The 18,825-nt window shown below is 46.2% G+C and overlaps 1 protein-coding gene across 5 annotated transcripts in view; it reads right to left on the reverse strand.

Moving 5' to 3' along the window:
* The window catches only part of LOC103057305 (tyrosine-protein phosphatase non-receptor type substrate 1-like), a 91,061-nt gene that overhangs the window by 4,643 nt on the left and 67,593 nt on the right, over nucleotides 1-18,825 (reverse strand). For all 5 annotated transcript variants that reach the window (XM_088153177.1, XM_088153179.1, XM_088153180.1 and 2 more), the window contains exons 3-8: nucleotides 12,395-12,736; nucleotides 11,927-12,247; nucleotides 11,226-11,573; nucleotides 9,848-9,949; nucleotides 7,389-7,410; nucleotides 3,831-3,870 (exon numbers count right to left, since the gene is read on the reverse strand). In XM_088153177.1, coding sequence (XP_088009303.1) covers nucleotides 3,831-3,870; nucleotides 7,389-7,410; nucleotides 9,848-9,949; nucleotides 11,226-11,573; nucleotides 11,927-12,247; nucleotides 12,395-12,736 — 1,175 coding nt within the window. The remainder of the gene's footprint in view (nucleotides 1-3,830; nucleotides 3,871-7,388; nucleotides 7,411-9,847; nucleotides 9,950-11,225; nucleotides 11,574-11,926; nucleotides 12,248-12,394; nucleotides 12,737-18,825) is intronic.

The following is an 18,825-nucleotide window of genomic DNA, read 5'->3' on the forward strand; positions in this document are numbered from 1 at the left end:
AAATCAGTGTTTCTCAACCTCAGCAACTTTAAGAGGTGTAGGACTTCAATTCCCAGGATTCCCCAGCCAGCCATGCTGGCTGGGGAATCCTGGGAATTGAAGTCCACACCTCTTAAAGTTGCTGAGGTTGAGAAACACTGGTCTAAATCCTAAAATGTAATGTGATTCCTAAAGAATATTTCTCTCCTCCCTCCTTTTAAATGCTATGATTTAAGATTGCACACTTCAAGGTTCTATGTATCTTCCAACGGTAGAATATACATTTTCTTAGCAAGCAAACGACCTATGGGTGACAAAGAGGTAGAAATGTGCAGGGACTGACTCTAATTCTGCTTCCTCCCTGCCCAGCGAGCTTTCGAACGGGACCCCCGAGGGTTAGCCCCAACGTGCACGATGTTCAATGCCTTGCAGCTGGACATGGGGTTTACTGTCAGGCCCAGCCCAAGAACATCGATGGAACAGTCCAGTCTAGTACAGTTCCTTTATCTGCTTACGCCCTATAGGCAGAATCTTGCCAGATTAAATCTATACTACTGCAACGAGTGGATCTAGCCTGGGAGATTCTAGGGAGTGGCTATCCTGAATCTCTTGTGTTTCCCACGCTCCTGCTCCGGACTGTGTTGTCTTTTGTCTCCTTTCCCCTCCTGAAATACACCCCCTCCTTCCTGATCGCCTTGATCTCCCACATCCCTCTCCTCCTCGTAGATACAGTCCATCACATCTACAATTTGCAAAAAAACCACAGAAGGAAACACGCAGGCTAGTGATCCCGGGGTACGTGGGCTTGTGTGTGTGTGTGGGGAGGGCAGCTGGTCTGCATTCGACATTGTTCCAGCAGCGAGTTCATCCTGCTGGCTCTTCGCAGACAAAGCTCTGATCATTCCTCTATTGTCGTGGCGAAGTGTCAACGCTCTGTTTCTTAGGACAGCTGCAGACACACAGGACCATCTACCAGGACGGCAAGAAACAGCGATGCCCGGGGAGGGAGCTTGGTTGGCTCAGCGAAATCACACAATTGTGCCACTCAAAAGCTCCCCTCTAAAAATAAACCCACGCTCGGCTTCTGCGCAGCTGGGCCTTTTCATAAGCCGTTTGGGAAGACGGGGGGAAAAGCGTATAGCCAGCAATCTTGTCAAAAGGGACAAATCTTCTCCCATCCGTCTTTCCGCGCAGGTTACCATCCCCAGTTGGGCGTTTGGGGATGGGGTGGGGGTGGAAGGAAGGCTCGCTTAGGGGAGAAAAAACACACAAAAAAATAAAATCTTGCTGTTAAAAAAGCAAGTTTCTAGTCCTCATTATGAAAAGCAGAGAAAACGCCAGGGATGACTCAGAAGCTTGGGGTGTGGATAGAAAGTTACTTCGAAATTCTAAATACAGCACAATTTTCGGAGGCTTCCTCCGAGGCCTGATCCTTCTTTGCCACGAATGATCATCTGATCTATTCACACTTACGGCAGCCAGCCACAAACCACAAATGTACGAAACTGCCGTGAAAAAGAAGTGAGACAGCAGACCACCACACACTCCTTTTCTCTGCACCCCAATTAAACCCTCCTTGCCTTTTCTAACTCCTGTTGCAAACTTCACCCATGAGCCCCCCAAAAGTCATGCCGGGTGAGTTTTACCAACTCTCTCTGCTCCCGTTGATTTCCCTGCTTGGGCAGGAAAGAAACAGGGTTCGTCCAAATGTGGAGCTTTTAAGCCCGTTTCCCATTTCCATGGAAGCTCTGCTGAGCTGCGAGGAGGAGGACTTTGATGCTGTTTAAGCTGTAAGGATGAAACTTGTATTTGGGGCATAAAAAAAGCAGCTGCGGAGGATTTAGGATTATTCGTAGCTGGTGATGAAGATTATGCAGTATTGTGGATTATTTCCTCCTCTAAAAGGAGTCTTGCGGGCACCCCGAGCTCTTTTATCTTGCTGTGTCTGCTGTCATAATCATTCCAAATCGCTCTGAGGATCCTTCTTTAATTCCACTGGCTAGCTGGACTGTCCTCCACACAAAACCCTAGAATGAAAGACTGGGAAGGGATCTTAGAGATCACCTAGTCCAGCCCCCTGCCCAGGATAAGAACCCACCCTTACAGCCTCCCCAGCGGATGGGATCCATCTATGTTGCCATTACGGGGGCTTCCCTGCCCTTCTGCCATGTTTCCCCCAACTTTGGCTTCTTAAAACCTTCCTGCTCTTCTGAATTTCTGGGCTGCTCCTGACAAAACCACCCTCAGAATGAAAATGGACTTCCCCAATACTCGTTCTTAAGAAATATATGCCTCGTAAGTTCTTTTTAATGAAGAAAGGATCAGTTGAGGCTGTGTCCTCACCTCACAGTTAATTCGCAGCACATGCAAAGATCGGCTTAACTTTTAACTTTGGTTTTGATGTGGGTGTATGTGGGGGGTGTGGTGCATTGGGTGAATTTTAGCCTGTTGGGTTTGGTTAGGGTCCCCCGCAGGGTACAAACACCATGGTTTGAGGAACTCGGTTTAAGGTGAGGGGCGGATTTAGCTAACAAGATTCAGCGAAAGGCAGCCCTGGTTGCATTTACCCCCACGGTGACACCAAAACACAAACATGTGTTGTGTTGTCACAACACAAAATCCGTCTCTCTTCACCTGCATGGCGTTACAAGTCCAAAGAGGCAGAATTTGTTGTGTGATGTTGTGCGTTGTATGACCTGCCAATACCGGCGCTTCCTCTGGATCCAGGGGTGTCCTCAGAGAGGGGAGTCAAAAAAGTCAAGATGGCTGCCACAACCCAGAGATGGGGCTCCAAGCGGCCTCATTTATCAAGACGTCTTAATTGCATTTTAATCGTTTGCCTTTTTTATACTGTTCTATTTTTAAAGAAGATCAGTTTCAGTTGTATTTCTGTACATACTTAAAAAAAAATGGCACTGCATTGCATAGTTTTGTTTTTATTTCTGTAAGCTGCCTGAACTATTAATGGAGTGGGTGGCATCTCATAAAAAATGAACAAATACATCAACCAAAGGACCAGCCATTTTTCCCAGATTATTTTTTAAAATTAGCCTCCTCCAATCTGTGTAACGCTTTGCTGTCTCCACTTAGACTTAAGCCCCAGGATTTCACCAAGAATATTTCTATATGACTGTGGGTTTTAATATGGCCTGACGTGGCCCGTCCTTCACATAATGGCATTTTAGGTCTCCTTCCCGACCACTTTGTAAAGTTCAGCAGGTTACAAAATTTGCTTTGGTTTGCATTTTCAGAATGGGTTGCCTTTTCTGGCATTTGGGTCGATCCAAACTGCCAAAAAGCCCGTAAAAGGTCTGAATTATGGTCTCAAAAAGTGAGCCATGACACTTTAAGCCAATTTAGTCCTTCTCCCATTATGTTGGGGCTGCTGCTTCCTGGGTTGTGAAGTCTACCTGGCCCTTGAAATTGAGTTTTTTAGTGTGAATATGGCCATTATGTTTTTATAGTGGAAGGTAGAGTGCAAAAACAGCTTTCAAAACGTTGCAGGTTCAGTGCTGAAGGAAGTCAACTCTTAAGGGTACAGACAGAAGGCCTAAGAAACAACTTTGTACCACCTCTTAGAGGTCTGCAGCGCTAAAAAGGTTTATTTTCTTGGAATAATGAGGGTTATTTTTCCTATTTTAATACAGTGATCCTTCAAAAAATAACACCAGTAACCACAGGATGGTGACCCACTTATCTAGGCTGATTCTCTGTCCCAGTCCAAAAAACTGCATCAACTCAGGATGAAAGTAAATGATCAAAGTTAGGCATTTGAGGCTGAAGAGATGACCTCTGAAATTATTATTTCTGCCCAGCAGAATAGAATAGTCAAGAAATGTAGCTCAACATACCTGATTCGTCAGTCCAGGAGACTTCTCAGATTCATGAAGCCTAAAAATGGGACCAAAAACTCAGATCACCAAAGAGTAAACAGCAAATCTCACACACTCACTTTTTCATTTTTCAAAGCTACACGTTCCTTACTCTTGATTTATGATGAGGGAGACGGTTTAGGTTTAAGTTTGCCTTCAGCCATTTCTCAACAAAAATCTTTGGACCAGCAATAGGGGCACTTCTGGGCTCTTTTTCTGAGCAAGCTACCTTAAGAGATTGCTACACGGTCAACGTGAAACACGGGGAAGGAAGAAATCACATATGGTTTTACTTTAAACTTCCTATTTTAATCTGGGTTTGTTTTTAAGCTGACTGCAGCTATTGGGTTTTTTTTAATCTGCAAGTATTTTTATTTATGCTTTTATTCTTTACTATGCATTTTACTATTTATATGAAAAGGCAGGGCATATATTTAATATTAACAAATAGTAAATTCATGTTTACTACAAGGCCTCTACTGACATCAATTCATATACACAGCTAAACCCCTGGAAGATATATTCAGCCCTTAATAAAGGACTTCACATAAATTAAGTAATTAAAGTTCATGGTGTGGATCAATGGGTTCGGATGCAATTATTTCTTTTTAAAAATGTATCCCAGCTCTGCTCTCATTCAAGGTGTCTGGCATTGCAAAAGGTTAACCCAATCATAAATAAACCTGGCACGTAATTAAAATAGTAGACAAAGAGTAAAGCACAGTTAATGAGAATACTTGCTGAACAGGAATTTTTACCAGCTGGGGATGCTGGGAAATACAGCTAGAGATTCTGGGAACTGCAGCTGAGGATTCTGGGAAAGGTCGTTCCAATGTTTCTGGAGAAGGGCTAGGTTGGAGCAGGTGGGCAATGCAGTTTCCGAACAAGATTTGGAGAACAGTCCAGATCAGTGTTTCTCAGTTTCACCAACTTTAAGATATGTGGACTTCAACTCCCAGAATTCTGGGAGTTCCCATGGCTGGCTGGGAATTCTGGAAGTTGAAGTCCACACATCTTCAAGTTGCCAAGGTGGAGAAACACTGGTCTAGAAGTTTTAAAGAAAGGTAGAAGTTTAGCCATTGCTGTTACAACTTCCTGGTTGTTACCTACTATTTTCATTACATGCTGGGTTTATTTAATTATGGTTGTGCCATGATCGTATCACAGTTCTGCCAGTTTTAATGAACACTGTTTATGTTTCACAGGTTTAAGAGCATGACCAAGGAGGAATTTCTAACTGCCTTCTCTGCTATTTTGTTACGGCTGTTTCAATTATTCCTTTTGCTCCAAATTAAACCCAAATGGTTGAGGAGGGCAGAAAGGGTCTCTCTCTCTACCTGCTTCTTTCTCGGGTACAGAGTCAACTGGATCCGAGTTCTGCCTCTTCCAGGAAACTTAAATCTTACCCAAATGTCTTTAGGATTGATACCTGAAGGTTTGCTAAGTCAAAACAATACTCACCCCAGATTTAACTCCCCACCAGAAATAATCTATACTATTCTGCATCATTGGCCATATTCCCTCTAAGCTGCACACGGGGGTGGCCGCGTAGTGGCTCTCGCACACCTGCGCATGGACTCATTCTCCCAACAAAGGCGACCCCAGAAAGTCTGCAAACACGGACAGACAGTGGAGGAAAGGGGCCAGTCAATGTGGACAGGGACCCTGAATGATCCGTGGGCTATCAAAGGGCACCGAAATGCATCTCCACTTCTGGTTGGAACTGGAATCTGAAAGCACACCGCCAAGTGTGCAACGGGGCTTCCGAAGTCCTTGTCTTTGATTTGTGCAGGACCAACTCCCAGTTTTGAGAGGCCCCAGCTAGAGGAAGAATCCAGTAATCTTCCTTGGGCTATGAGTCCAGGAGTTTGGAATCACGAGGGTAAAGCTACCCCAGGCGATGTTCCTTCTACGATGCCCCCCAGCCCAGGGTTGTCCAGGCCAACCCAACTGCAGCTCAGAAGACATCTTCCTCTGCTTCCTTGGCTTAGAGCAGTGTTGTCCAAACTTGGCCACTTTAAGATGAGTGGACTTCAACTTCCAGAATTCCCCAGCCAGCCATGCTGGCTGGGGAATTCTGGGAGTTGAAGTCCACTCATCTTAAAGTGGCCAAGTTTGGACAACACTGGCTTAGAGGTAACATTGGTTCTTGGGTTCTCGGAGCTGGCCAATGTCGACGTTTCGATATCAGGCTAGGGAACAACATCCACGAATGGGGGTAAAGTTGATTGACGCACCCCCATGCAAGGATGATGTTTCCTAGCCGGTAATGAAACATCTGCCAGAAAACCACCAAATTTACACAATACCAAGAACCCAACGATTCAACCCTACACATATTGCCCACTCTTGCAAGTCTCCTGCATACTGAAGGATCAGCAAATGAAAGAGAAAGACAGAGAGACTTACTCTTTTTATCTGATTCAAAATACATTGCCAAGTTATACAATTACAGAAAAACGGAGCACATTAAATAAGCTCCTTGAGCACCTAAATGCATAAAAAGATGAGGGATCCTTTGTCCTTTCTCTTAAGAGGGTTGATCAGATAGCTGAATTATTAATCTAATGTTTGCCTTTGGCATTAAATGGAATTTCCTATCATTCTACGCATTTGGTTATTATCTGTTAAGTCCAAAAGTAATCAGCAGACGCTCGGAGTTCTTTTCACCAGATAAAGGGAAATTAGAGTAACAGTTTTGCTGCTTCATCCTCGACAAGCAGGAGAAGAGACGCCTAGAATCTTAGGCTCTTAAATACATTTCCTGTGGTTTTTGTCTCTTGGTTCGCATTATTTTTTGCTTCTTTAATCTCAGGTGGTTGAAACACTCTCCTAGTTGTAAGATGGTTTCATCCCATCAGCCTGGAGACTGATCAACACAAGCTGAAACTGGGGGCCTTGGAAGCCTTGTCTTCTAATCCCCTTTCCTATTGCAGGTTTTTCATCTATTAACAGTAGTTTTTACATTCGCACTATACGCTAGATAAGCTTCTGCTTAGTTTGGGGTTCATTCTTTATCATAGCAGGACGTCTGTCCCAAGCTGTTACGTTAAGCCATAATGAGCTTTTCTTCTTCCTCCTGCTCCCCTCCCCTTTTCCTCCTCCTCTTCTTCCCCTCCTCCTCCTCCTCCTCCTCCTCCTTTTTGTAGCATGTGTTGTGAATGCAACAAGGATGCTTGTTAACCCGACTTTACAGCTAACATGTTGTGTGAATGCTGATAATGTTTGGTTCCCTCCTGTCTGCTCAACCTTCCTTGCAAAGAATCCAGAGTGATTTGCAGATTGTGAAAAGGCCAGATTTTGCTTTTATAAAACAACATTAGCCAATGTTAACAAACAAGCTTTACAATCCAAACATTAGCCGAACATTAGCCCAGTTTGGTACCATCCAGGGAACTAGCTGTGGGTCCCGGGGGCTGAGACTGACGGAAACTGTTGCCCAGTGAACCTGGAGTACACCAGGTTGTGATGGCCTCGACTTTATTCATACTTCTGTTATCAACCAGCTTTCTGATTAAAAGAGAAAAGTACACTTACCTTACAGACGTGGAGTCTTTACCTACAAGAAAGTAGGAGAAAACACATTAGCTGGAAGGTCATTTTTTGAGGGCTCCCAGAAAATCCTGCAAAACTCAGATTGTTACAATAACTGAGCAGTGGGGATCGCAACGAAAGCTGATTATGGTTCTCACGGGAGGCATTTCTGGGTGCTACAACCTTGTCCCAAAGCTCCTCTGTCTTGTGACAAGTTATGGGCCCCAGCCGAGACAGGACAAACTCAGAGGCTAAATAAATGACAGTGAAGGGTGCCAGGCAGCTCAGCAGCTCGATGCCATGCCACGGGAGGAACGCTGACATAAGACAAAATTATCCACTTAGTCCATCCATCAGCTTTCTGCTCAAGGTGCTGCAGATTTATCACCACAATGGGGACTGTAAGAGACAGCAGGCTCCTAAGGATCTTCTCCTGGGGCCAAAAAGGAGAAATATTCATCCTGGGGACTTTCCTGAAGCATCTAGGACAGCTATTTGACCCTTTAAAAGCCCAGGTTGGTGAAGGCTGTAAAACAGTCTATGGAGAGAAAAAAATAAAACACTAGCCTGCCCACCCGCCCTGCATCCCAAATGAAGCCACCAGCCACCAAGTGCTCCTGGCTCTTCTGGGACGTGGCATGGAATCTCTTGCAAGCATCTCCTCCTGTTCTCAGAAGCCGTTGCAGAAGAACTAACCATCTGCCTCTCATCTACGACCCTCTGGCAGTCACTTCTCCTTGCTAATGGTAGAGCCGGCCCTGGGATTGCTGGAACACACTAGAAAAACATTTCTGGCTCCTGTTTTTTGGGGTGGACAATGAGAATTTTCTCCCTATCTCACTCTGCAGTATCTCCAGAAATGGGGAAAAAGGGGGGGGGCGTGAAAATTTCCACCTCACCCACCCCACCCAAATTGCTAAAGGGGTGCCGGGTGCCTGAGATAACCACTGCTGGGTTAAGCTGAATCTTGGCTCTGTAATAAAGCAAATGCAGTTCTGCACATTCCCATCCATTCAGGCCTGCTGTACCCAGGTCTGCTATAGACAGCTACAATGGCTGGGGATGATGGGGGCTGAAATACCACCCACAGAAAGACAACTGAGTTAAGAAGGCTTCCTTAACTGTATCCTCTGCATGCCCCCCCCCCATCATTTCTTGAACCGCAGCTACTATGGGTTGGCCAAGTGGTGGTACCCCAACCATCTTTGGAGGACATCAAGATAGCAGAGAAGAATTGATCTTGCTTTGCCCAGGCCACTCAGAAAAAACAAATTATCCGTCCCTAAATCCCTACCACGTTTCCAGGATCCCGCTGGGTTCTCAAAGCAGATTGGGCTCCGGACGGGCCAGATTTCAGTTCTGCTTCAGGACTGATTCATCTGCCTGCCGAGGCTTTCAGGCACATGAGCGCTGCATGTTGCCGGCAATTTGCCACCGAGAGAGCGGATGGACACAAAAGCCCAAATTAGGCATTTAGAGGGTGCATGGGATTTGATCACCGAAAGAAGCACAAGAAGAGGCTGATGAGCGCAGGAGCCAGGAAGGGAGGGGTAGAACCCAGGACAGATTTCTCTTCTTTTTTTCATTTCAGGAAAGCATCTGGTTTGGCAGTTAACTGTTCAGTTCAGTGCTGCTGGTGGAATGGGGCCTTCTGCTGCACCCACCGCCTTTTCCTACAGTCCTGTGTGGGGGCCTCATCCCTTTCTGCTGCCGGAAGCAGCTGCTTTACTCTCACTTACTACAGAATCAGTCCTGCCAGGAAGCACCTTGTTGAGATATTGGCATTACGGGTACCTGATAACTAGCTTGTCTACGTACCTGCCTGCCTGCCTTACCTAAAGCAGGCGGCTGATCTCAAAAAAGCTAATCAGAGTAGACTTTGATGGAAGTCCACCAGAAAGTATGGGATCCGTAAGGTAGACTGGAAAGCAGCCGACCTTGAGAAAGGCTAAGACAAGTCTCTTCTATACTGTGCCAAGGAAAGGACAAGGATATCTCCATGAAGTGACCAGGAGGCACCTCATGACCTTGGCTGATCTCAGGAAAAGCAACAGGGTTGGACTTGGTTAGGACATGGATGGAACCACCTCCAGTTCCCCCAGGAAATCACATGGATGGAGGAGAAACTGGGAAGTCAAAAAATACCTTGGAAGAAGGCAGTGGCAAGCCACTTCCATACTTTCGCCAAGAAAAGTACATGAACGTATCCATGAAGCCATCAGGAATTCAGGACGTGAGGAGACGTCATCTAGCCACCCACCCACCCATGCACTACATGCATGACAATGGGAAACTTCCTAACCATATAAATTATGTCAGCCAGTTTAGAGGCACCACATGAAGACCCCAGTGCATGAAGATGCCTTCAGTGCATCCATCCATCCCATGGGTGGTCATCATGGGATGGCCACATTTCTTAGCTGAACCTGAAACAACGAAGATCGGCAAATACAGATATTTACCTTTGCGGTGTCTTGCTTGGATGAGGTAGATAACCGCAATCACCAACACAACCAGGAGTGCACAAACCACCACAGCAACTATTAAAACAGTTTGTTTACCATCTGCAGAAAGATCATATGGGTTCAGGTTAGGGTAGAGTTGAGCTGTCCTCTAAGTCGGCCAGTGTTTATTTGTGAAATGCATTTGGTGAAATATATAGACCACCCCCGTCCATCACGACTCTGGGCAGGTCACAGAATAAAGCAAGAGAAATATCCAAAGCCGCTTGGTGGAATAAAACCCAAATGAAAGCTGTCCTCAGGGGCTTCTCCAAGGAGGCTCAAGAAAGTCTAGATGGCAGCCACAAATGTCCAACTGCGAAACGTCCCCCTTCAAGGGCCACCACCTTGACTTCTTTTGACATCGCCTCTGACTATCTTGATTTTAAGAGTACTGTACACAATAGATTAACAGGACACCAGAAGAAGAACCACAGAAATAGAAGATCAGTGAAACCCAGCTGAACCTGTTCTGATTTGGCCCTCGGACCACCCCGTGGTCTGTTTTCCCACATTTTCAAGGACTTGCGTGTCATGTCACCTGCAGCACAAACGTGAGTTTTATAAAGAAGAATGAATCAGGGAAAGACCTCCAAATATCTCTCTGAACGGAAGAAAGTGGGAAAAATAAAACACAATCTCAGGATAGAGTTTGACGGAAATGACCTTGGGGAAGGAATTTGACAGTTAGCAAAACATGATTTAAACCCAAGGAAGAGAAGAGAACATTAGAAAGAAACTCGGGTTAGCTCCATCTTAACTCTCTGGAGCTTAAGAGGGAGGGAGAGATGGAAAATGCTCTCAAGCTCTCAAGGGTCTGTTACTCTAGCTCAGTGTTTTTCAATCTGGGCGACTTAACTCCACACCTCTTAAAGTTGCCCATGTTGAGAAACACCGCTCTAGCCTATCTCAGTAAAGCAGAGTTCCAGTACTACTTGTAGAGTCTGTTTTCTGACTCGGCTGACCTTGAAATGTTTGAGAGCATTCTCCTTCCCTCCCTCTTATTTTCCAGAATGTTTAAGGGGAGCTAGTCTGTATTTCTTTCTACAGTTTTCTTCCTGTTTTGCTAATTGTTATGACATAGTTTCTCCAAAGTCATCTCTCACACTCACCTGTGCCAAGGCAGGACCTCTTGCCCTGGTCCTAGATCTTCTGCACACAGCATCTAGGCTGAATCCTGGAGCAACAGACCCTTCACTAAAATATTTTAGAGCAATCTAAGAGATGCATGTTGTCATCAAATCAAGAAAAGACCAAAAGATCAACATGGAATGAAGCAGAAAAAGCGGGGTGGGGGCAACAAAACCTCTCAAGAATTATTCTAAAAGTCCACACTTACTTGTTGGATTCCGTTCCGAACTTTTGTTGTCTTCAGGTTGCATTGCAATGAACAGTGTTGTTGTTGCATTGACCAGAGGCTGAGAGTCATGCTGAACCACGCAAGTGAACGATGAGGAGTTCCTGTCTTCGGTGGCCAGCACCTCCAGGGAACTCTTCATGGAATACGTCCCATCATAATTCAGGGTGCTCGAGCCAACCTTTCCTTTTTTGCTTGGGGTATCCTTGCTAAACAACTCCATGTTGGCATCATCAGGATAAAAATTTTCCATGCTGCAAGTGACCGTCACAGTGGTGTTCAGCCGGACAGGGGAAGGTGGGTCAGCAACAAGGTGTAAATTGGGGGGAACTGAGCAAAGAGAGACAAAGAGATCAGTCAGAGGCGCTTCCGACTCATGGCTCCTGCGTGCGGAAGGGGCTGGAAGACCAACTGGGCCTGGCCTGGGACTGCGGCCTTGGGGAAAGAAGTGAGTCAGTTCTCTGAACAGAACCCTTGTTGGTGAAATTCAGGGCTTCCTTTTCCACTGTCTGGGGGCAGGAGGCCCAAGACCTGAACTTAACACTATGAAAAAGGAAAGAACCCCATCCAGTTTTCAGCAAATCTCAGCTCTGTCCTCATGTGTTTATTTCAGGTGTGTTGCTTAGATTTCTCTCCTGCCACTCCGTGGCCTTGTCCTTCTCTGTGACCCATAGCTCACCTACCTCTTAGGATATCACCAAGTTGGAAGTCCTGCTGGAGTGGAGCCTCCAAGGAGCTGTGTTGGATCTGGCAGGTCAGCTGCGACCTCACGTCTCCATTCCCGAGCAGCACTTCCACCGTGCTCTCCACTCGGTACGAGATGCTCTGCTGTGCACCAGAATCCAGAATCTTGGTCTGGGCCCCCTCTATTTTCTTCCCATCCTTCAACCAGGTGACTGTGATCTCTCGGGGGGAGAATCCCTCTGAGGAGCAGTTGAAAGAGGCCCGAGACCCTGCCCCGATTCTGCCTGGAGGGCCACGGAGCAAAGGCTGGGATGGCCTGGCTGAGAGAGGAAGGAGGGAGACATCAACTGACGGTCCCTCATAGACCATAGCAGAGTCTCCAAAACTGCTTTTGGTCAAAGAGACTCAGCTTCGTGCAGGGAATTTGCCCCAAACATCCCTGGAAATCAAGTTGGGGTGCCACCTACCAATCACAGAGACCACGGTGCCTTTCCCCGAAGCCAGCTGTCTCTCTGGGTTGCCTGCCCTGAACTTCACGCAGTAGTAGGTCCCAGCATCTTCAGGGAGGATGTTTCGGATGTAGATACTGAAGTCTGTGTTTGATTCTGGGACGACCCTCACCCCCCGACTTGAAGCTCCTTCTTTATCACTGTAAATGGGCGGTTGGCTTCTGTCCAGGCCTTTGTACCACCGCACGCCTCCTGGCAGATTCTCCCCAGTCAGGGTACACGTCAGATTGAGGGTCTCTCCGGCTGTCACTGACAGGGATTCCGGACGTTGCGTTATCTCCACGTTCTGTCCTCCAACAACTGAAACAAAAAGAGACACTTTTATATTAGGTTTTCTCTAGAAAGCGGTAATTGCTCTTCCCGAGACAGAAGAATGGGTGATGCCCCTTTGGAGAGCAGAATTACTTGCATTTCATGAATGCAAACCTGGGATGTTTCAGAATTCCCAGCCAATAAGAACGCCATTCTTGAGTTAGATAGTCTGGTTTCAGTCCTTTTTAGGACTTTACAGTTAAACTAGGAATTGTGCTCAGAAACCAAAACAATAATCAGCGGTAATAATATGTAGTTCAGCCTAATAAGATTTAACTCAACACTCTCCAAGGCCAGCCCCAAATAAATCACTGTGTAGTACTCCATTTGGAGGTGACAAGTCTGCCTGGGAATTATGGGAATTGAAGTCCAACAGATTTGGAGAGTTGCAAGATCAGAAGAATTGGCGTAAATCTGCCTTCACTGGCTGTTAAGGTAAGCTGTTAAAACCATTTCCAGATTTTTGTTCCTTGTTCCCTGTGGGTAAGTGAAGAGTGCCATTAAACTGTCTACTTCAAGTGCTTTGTGAAGATAGAAAAACTGGATCATAAAATTAATTTTATGACATTTAAAGTAAAATGAAAATACAGTATTTTACAGATGACTGTAATTGCATCAGAGCAGAGAAGATGCTGGTTGGCCAATTGAAGAGAAGATTTTCCTTCCTTGAAATAATATAACACAATTTAAGGTTTGTTTCACTGCAACATTAATTTCTCATTAGAGCCTAAATTTGTTGCAACCTGATATTTCTTGAAAGCTGTCACGGATGTTTCTGAATTTTTGTTCCCTCCTGTTCATTATGAATAGGTTTTGCTTATTTTTAAAAATGTAATAGAAAGGCAACAGGCATCACCATTTCTTGCAATGAGACATTTTTGAGTGCAAAAGGCTTCGTGCATTTTATGTTACATATGATCATGAATTTCCTTATCACCTAGGATTTCTAGACACACAATCACACAAATGGAAGAGAAGCTCAGATGCCCTGTTGTCAGCTGATACAAATGGTTTCGGGCATATTATTTGGTTACAAAAAGCAAACCAGCCCCCCAAATTCTCTAACATGTAATTGCAGGTGAGTGTACAATTTTGCTGTCTAACGCTTTAAGCATTCTGTTTTCACACTGTGTAATGGATGTTCATATTCCATAATTAGGCTTTTTAAAAAATGCACTTTTATGTAACAAAAAGAGCCACACGCATTTTGGCTAATGTACCACGTATCACTGAATTCGAGAGCTGGAGGTAGGGATGAGAAAAAGTATCAATAAATAAATCCCAGGAGCTCAGAAACTCCAGGTATTTGCCTCCTCTTTTCATTGACTCCTATAGGATTCATTGACGCCTATAGGATTCATTGACCCCTATAGGATGCAAACGGGGAATTTTATGCACATTACAAGCATAATTGGTTTAACAGTCCTTCGTCGAAAGAAAGTTGAAGCTGGCGCTTTTGAATGCAGGGAATGGTAAATGAAGGTCTCCCTGTATCTTCTGTGCAACAGATCCTCCAAACTAATTATCTTAACCATGACTGGACCTGCAGAAGATCCAATAACCCAAGGTTTGTTCATTGCCCAAGCACGCCCACTTGGACCTGTTTACCGGTCTGCCTTTCTTGCATCTGGCTGCAATATGCAACTGGGATCTACAAAATCCAGCTCTCACATCTGCCTGGTTTTTATGTGCATTGCATGCAATGTGTGTAAAAAGGCTCAGAGGATGTGCTTGCAGAAAGCAATCATGATGGGACACATGAGTCATGCCTGAATGCAGAAGGTCTAAAGTAGTGTTTTTCAACCTTGGGAAGTTTAAGATGTGTGGACCTCAACTCCCAGAATTCCCCAGCCAGCAAGGCTGGCTGGGGAATTCTGGGAGTTGAAGTCCACACATCTTAAACTTCCCAAGGTTGAGAAACACTGGTCTAAAGATTGATGAAGTGCAATGATGAAGTCTGGTGTATTTCACATGAGCAGATGGTACTGCCATGGCACCATAGAGGTCTTCCTAGACCGCTCTTCGTAAAAGCCACTCTAGCTTGCTGTCTCTGTGCTCTGGCAGACCTCTTTACAGCTGGAGTGAGCAAAGCACAGACCACATCTCACTCCCCTGATCTGTGCAGGTTCTCCCACAAATCGTTGCTCTTTGTCACCCATCGCAAAGCACAGGTCCCTTCTCCGCTTGGAAAAAAACCCAATGATTTCATCAGCTGGAGGGATGCGTTCCCACAGCGCTCCGGACCATTGATAAACAAGCGACATGACAGTTTAGCGTGTCGTGCAAACATACCCACTGTTTGGGTCACACTAGACAAGCAAGATGCAAACGGAGAATTTTATGCACATTAAAAGCATAATTGGTTTAACAGTCCTTCAGCTATGTGCATGTACGCAAGTGAAAAACCTATAAAAATAGTTTCACAGCTGTTTCTCTAATATTATCACAAGCTCCGAAAAGGGCCAGTTCCACGGAGAAGATGCATCATTGAAAGAAGCTGTTTTCCAGCAATTTTCTGCCAAGAAATTGAAAACTAACTCTCTTGGGCCAACTGTGCCAGATTAAAATGGAATGGAAATATTTGGAGCTATGGCGTTTTCTCACCCATTCCCAAATCAAGTCTACATGGAGTGTGTGAGAGGGTCCCAGGCATTTTTGGGTCAGTGGGCAAGTTCGGAGAAATTCTTATGGGTGCACTCACAAAATGGCTACCTCTGAGGGAGTGGCCAGGCATAGCATGCCCGTTTAGCTGGCAGGCACCCTTCCACACAAAACTCTATTATTTTTATTTTCTCAGAAAGGCTCCAAAATTTACTCAGGGCCCAGAAACATCTTTACAAATAAGAATGATTCTTCAGCACTCTTTCGGATCACTTGCTATTTCTTCATTTTAACAATTAAGAATGTCAAAAAGGCCAAATAAAGGCATGAAACTCTGCAGGAATCAAGGGAAGCTCCCCACGCCCATTGATGGGGGCCATTTTGGAGACCCAAGATATAATGCTTGTGTGTGTGCGTGTCCTGCTTTGAATCTCAAGGAAGTCCAACAAATAAGAGAATTGGGGGAAAACACCCCTTTGGTATCAGCGAGTCCGTGGGAGGGTGTCTAAAAAATTAAAGATGGCATCTGCCGCTGTGTGATTGAAGCCCCGGCCTTTAATATGCATGGAACGCATGATATGCGTGAAAAAGGGGTGGAGCTTTGATTGGGCAGCCATCTTGACTTCTTCTGACCCTGCCTGGGGAACCCCTGGCTATAGTGGTGGCGGAAGAGATTTTAGCTCCCTGGCTGCAGGCTTCTGAAGAACTTTGAAGAAGTGGCAGAGTTTAAAATCAGTGTTTTTCAAACTTGGCAACTTTAAGAGGGTTGGACTTCAACTCCCAGCATGCTGGCTGGGGAATTCTGGGAGTTGAAGTCCACCCATGTTGGCTGGGGAATTCTGGGAGTTGAAGTCCACCCCTCTTCAAGTTGCCAAGTTTCTTTTCTCCAAAGGGTTGCCCAAGAGGGCTCCTGCTGGGGAAGCAGAGTGAGTAAAAAGGGCCCATTTATTGTCATTAAGAAACAAAGCATGGCGTCTTTGTTCAGAAGGGTACACCCAGGCTGACACCTTTCGCTCCGTGAAAGCAGCAGAGCTCGCAAAGTGCTTAATTTTAGAACTGTTCTCCCACGAGGCGCCATTGATGGCACCTCGGCTGAAAGCCGAGCTCGGCTGCCAAGAGCAAGGGATGTGAAAGCAAGTTGAAGCCATTATTTTTAGGGCAAGAGATTGGCGCGCATTATCCCTTGACTATCAGGAACTGACTGTGCGGAGATCACCATTAATTAGGACATGGCACCGCTTCTGTCTTGCCCAAGTCCATAAATTGTCTTCGAGAGGGTTCACACGTCGCTGTCCCCTGCAGGGAGGACAGCAGAATCGCTGCCTGCCTCTGGAGCTCTTGGACTCCAGCGGCGTAGTGGCTGGGAACAATGGGAGTCGTAATCCAGCCTTTCTGGGGGATTTCAGGGTGGGGAAGGGCCTCCAGAGTGAAGAGGAAGGGGAGTCTGCAAGTCCGTAGATGGGAAATTAATTTAGGATGATGGTTTTTGGTGGCCCGGCCCGGGTCAGCTCCAGTGCTGCTGGTGTGAGGCAGCAAGTGGAGAGAGAAATGGGGAGGAGAACCTCAGTTCTGGCAGTCCGCAGGGCAGGTGGACTGTCACATGGGCTGGGGAGAGGCAGAGAGAGAGCAGTTGCATTGGTCCAGGCTGGTATACAGGTGTGGGGGACCTAGATCGTGTTGAGGCAGTTGGATGAGGCAGTCCTCGTTTAGTGACCACAACTGGGACCAGCAACTCAGTCGTTAAGTGAATTGGTCACTAAGTGAAACCGCAACTATGCCTACCTTCTCAGTTGCTGGGGACATGGCCAAAATTGGAGAGAAAAATGGGGTGACTGGAGAGGAAAGTTGGAGAGAGAAGTCACGTGAGGTCGGTTCCTGGTTGGAGAGGGAGAAGAACGGTCCAGGGTTGGCTTCCCTGGAGGAAGAGAAGTGAAGTCCCAGAGAGACAGCATCTTCACCCAAGACTCCAGATGGAGGGGAAGGAGAGGATTGGCTGTCGGTCTCTGAAGAAGGCCTGGGCAGAAGACCCCAAGAGAGATTCCTCCCCCAACAAAGGAGACGCAGATGGTTTGGCTGAGCGGATCCAGGAAAAGGAGACAAGCAATGCTGAGCATGCAAGCAGTAACTCCAGCACATCCCTTTCTTTCACTCTCTCTGGATAAGCCCAGAAACGGGGAAGGAGATGGAGTGAAGGGGGAAGAAGGAAAGCAATTAGCAGGAGAACTAGAGGGGAACAGTCTCTGGGAGTGAGACTTAGGAGTAAACTGATGCTGGGTAAAAGCCCAGATCATGTTGAGGCAGTCAGATGAGGCCGTCCTCATTTAGTGACAACTGGGACCAGCAACTCAGTCATTAAGCGAAGCGGTCACAAGGTGAAACCGCAACTATGCTTATGATCTGTGCTTATGATCTGACTTCAGCTTTCCTTTGCTTTATGGACCTGCAAAGGCCATCAATGCAAGGATGGGTCACAAAGTTACTTCTTCATCACCGTCATAACTGTGAATGGTTGCTAAAGGAGGGAGTCACTAAACGAGGACGACCTGTATACCTGTTGTATACAGTTTCACTGTATATAGTAAAAAAGCATAAAAGTCTCCACTATCTTGGTTTCTCTGGATCAACTGCCATCCTTGCAAACCAAAATACACCTCGCATTCTAAAAGAACGCAGTCACACTGTGACGGGTGTGGGTGGGAAGAGAGAGGGGAGACGTCCAGGAAACCCCAGGCTAGTTTGGGAAGTCAAGTAATTATCCTGTAAAGCCCTTCCATGCTGTTGCAGGGAAAAATGCATGGAGAGAGCTAGTGGGGGGCAGAGAAGGAGGTGCTGGACTAGGCTCTGGTCCCTGATCAGCTACTGAAGCGCCCCATGGGCCCTCCCTCTCAGCCCCAGGGCCAGGGTGCTGTAGGGGTGAAGGTGCTGGATGGGGAGTGGGAAGACCCAGGTTCAGGTTCCCCTTCAGCCACAGAAGCACAGAGCATGCAGGACTTCCTATGCCACCTTGAGCTCTGGTTCAAAGGGTGGAATATAAATCTGATGAACGTATAGATACATATATGGAGGTGTCCATCAAATCTCTAGGAGTGGCATTCAACTCAAGGACATCTTTACCTTTTCTTATGTGCACAGACCCATCCTCCTACATTTCTTATTCTTCCCTTTGTTTGGACCACCGAACCTTTGTTCCTTAAAAAAACAAGAAGAACTGGACTACTGTATTTACGGTAAAATCTTTAGATATAGATTCCCCTGGGTGGTAAGGAAATGGATCACTACCTTTACAGGATCTAAGTGCTTGAATTTGGGGAGAAACAGAGGGGCAGGCGGGTGCACGCTGGAGGAAAACTCGTTCCCATTTCCTCTTTACCAGAACTTTGAGCCAAGACGTCTCCTGCTGCTGAGCGGCTCCCTTCTCAATGCAGCCCCTGAAAACGTGCCTTCCCTGTTTCCTTCTGTTCTCGGCCTTGTTTAGA

Source organism: Python bivittatus, unplaced genomic scaffold, assembly GCF_059951505.1.
Source record: "Python bivittatus isolate LINGU-HERP-01145 unplaced genomic scaffold, Pbiv_v1 ctg000700_np1212, whole genome shotgun sequence".
NCBI classification, from domain to species: domain Eukaryota; kingdom Metazoa; phylum Chordata; class Lepidosauria; order Squamata; family Pythonidae; genus Python; species Python bivittatus.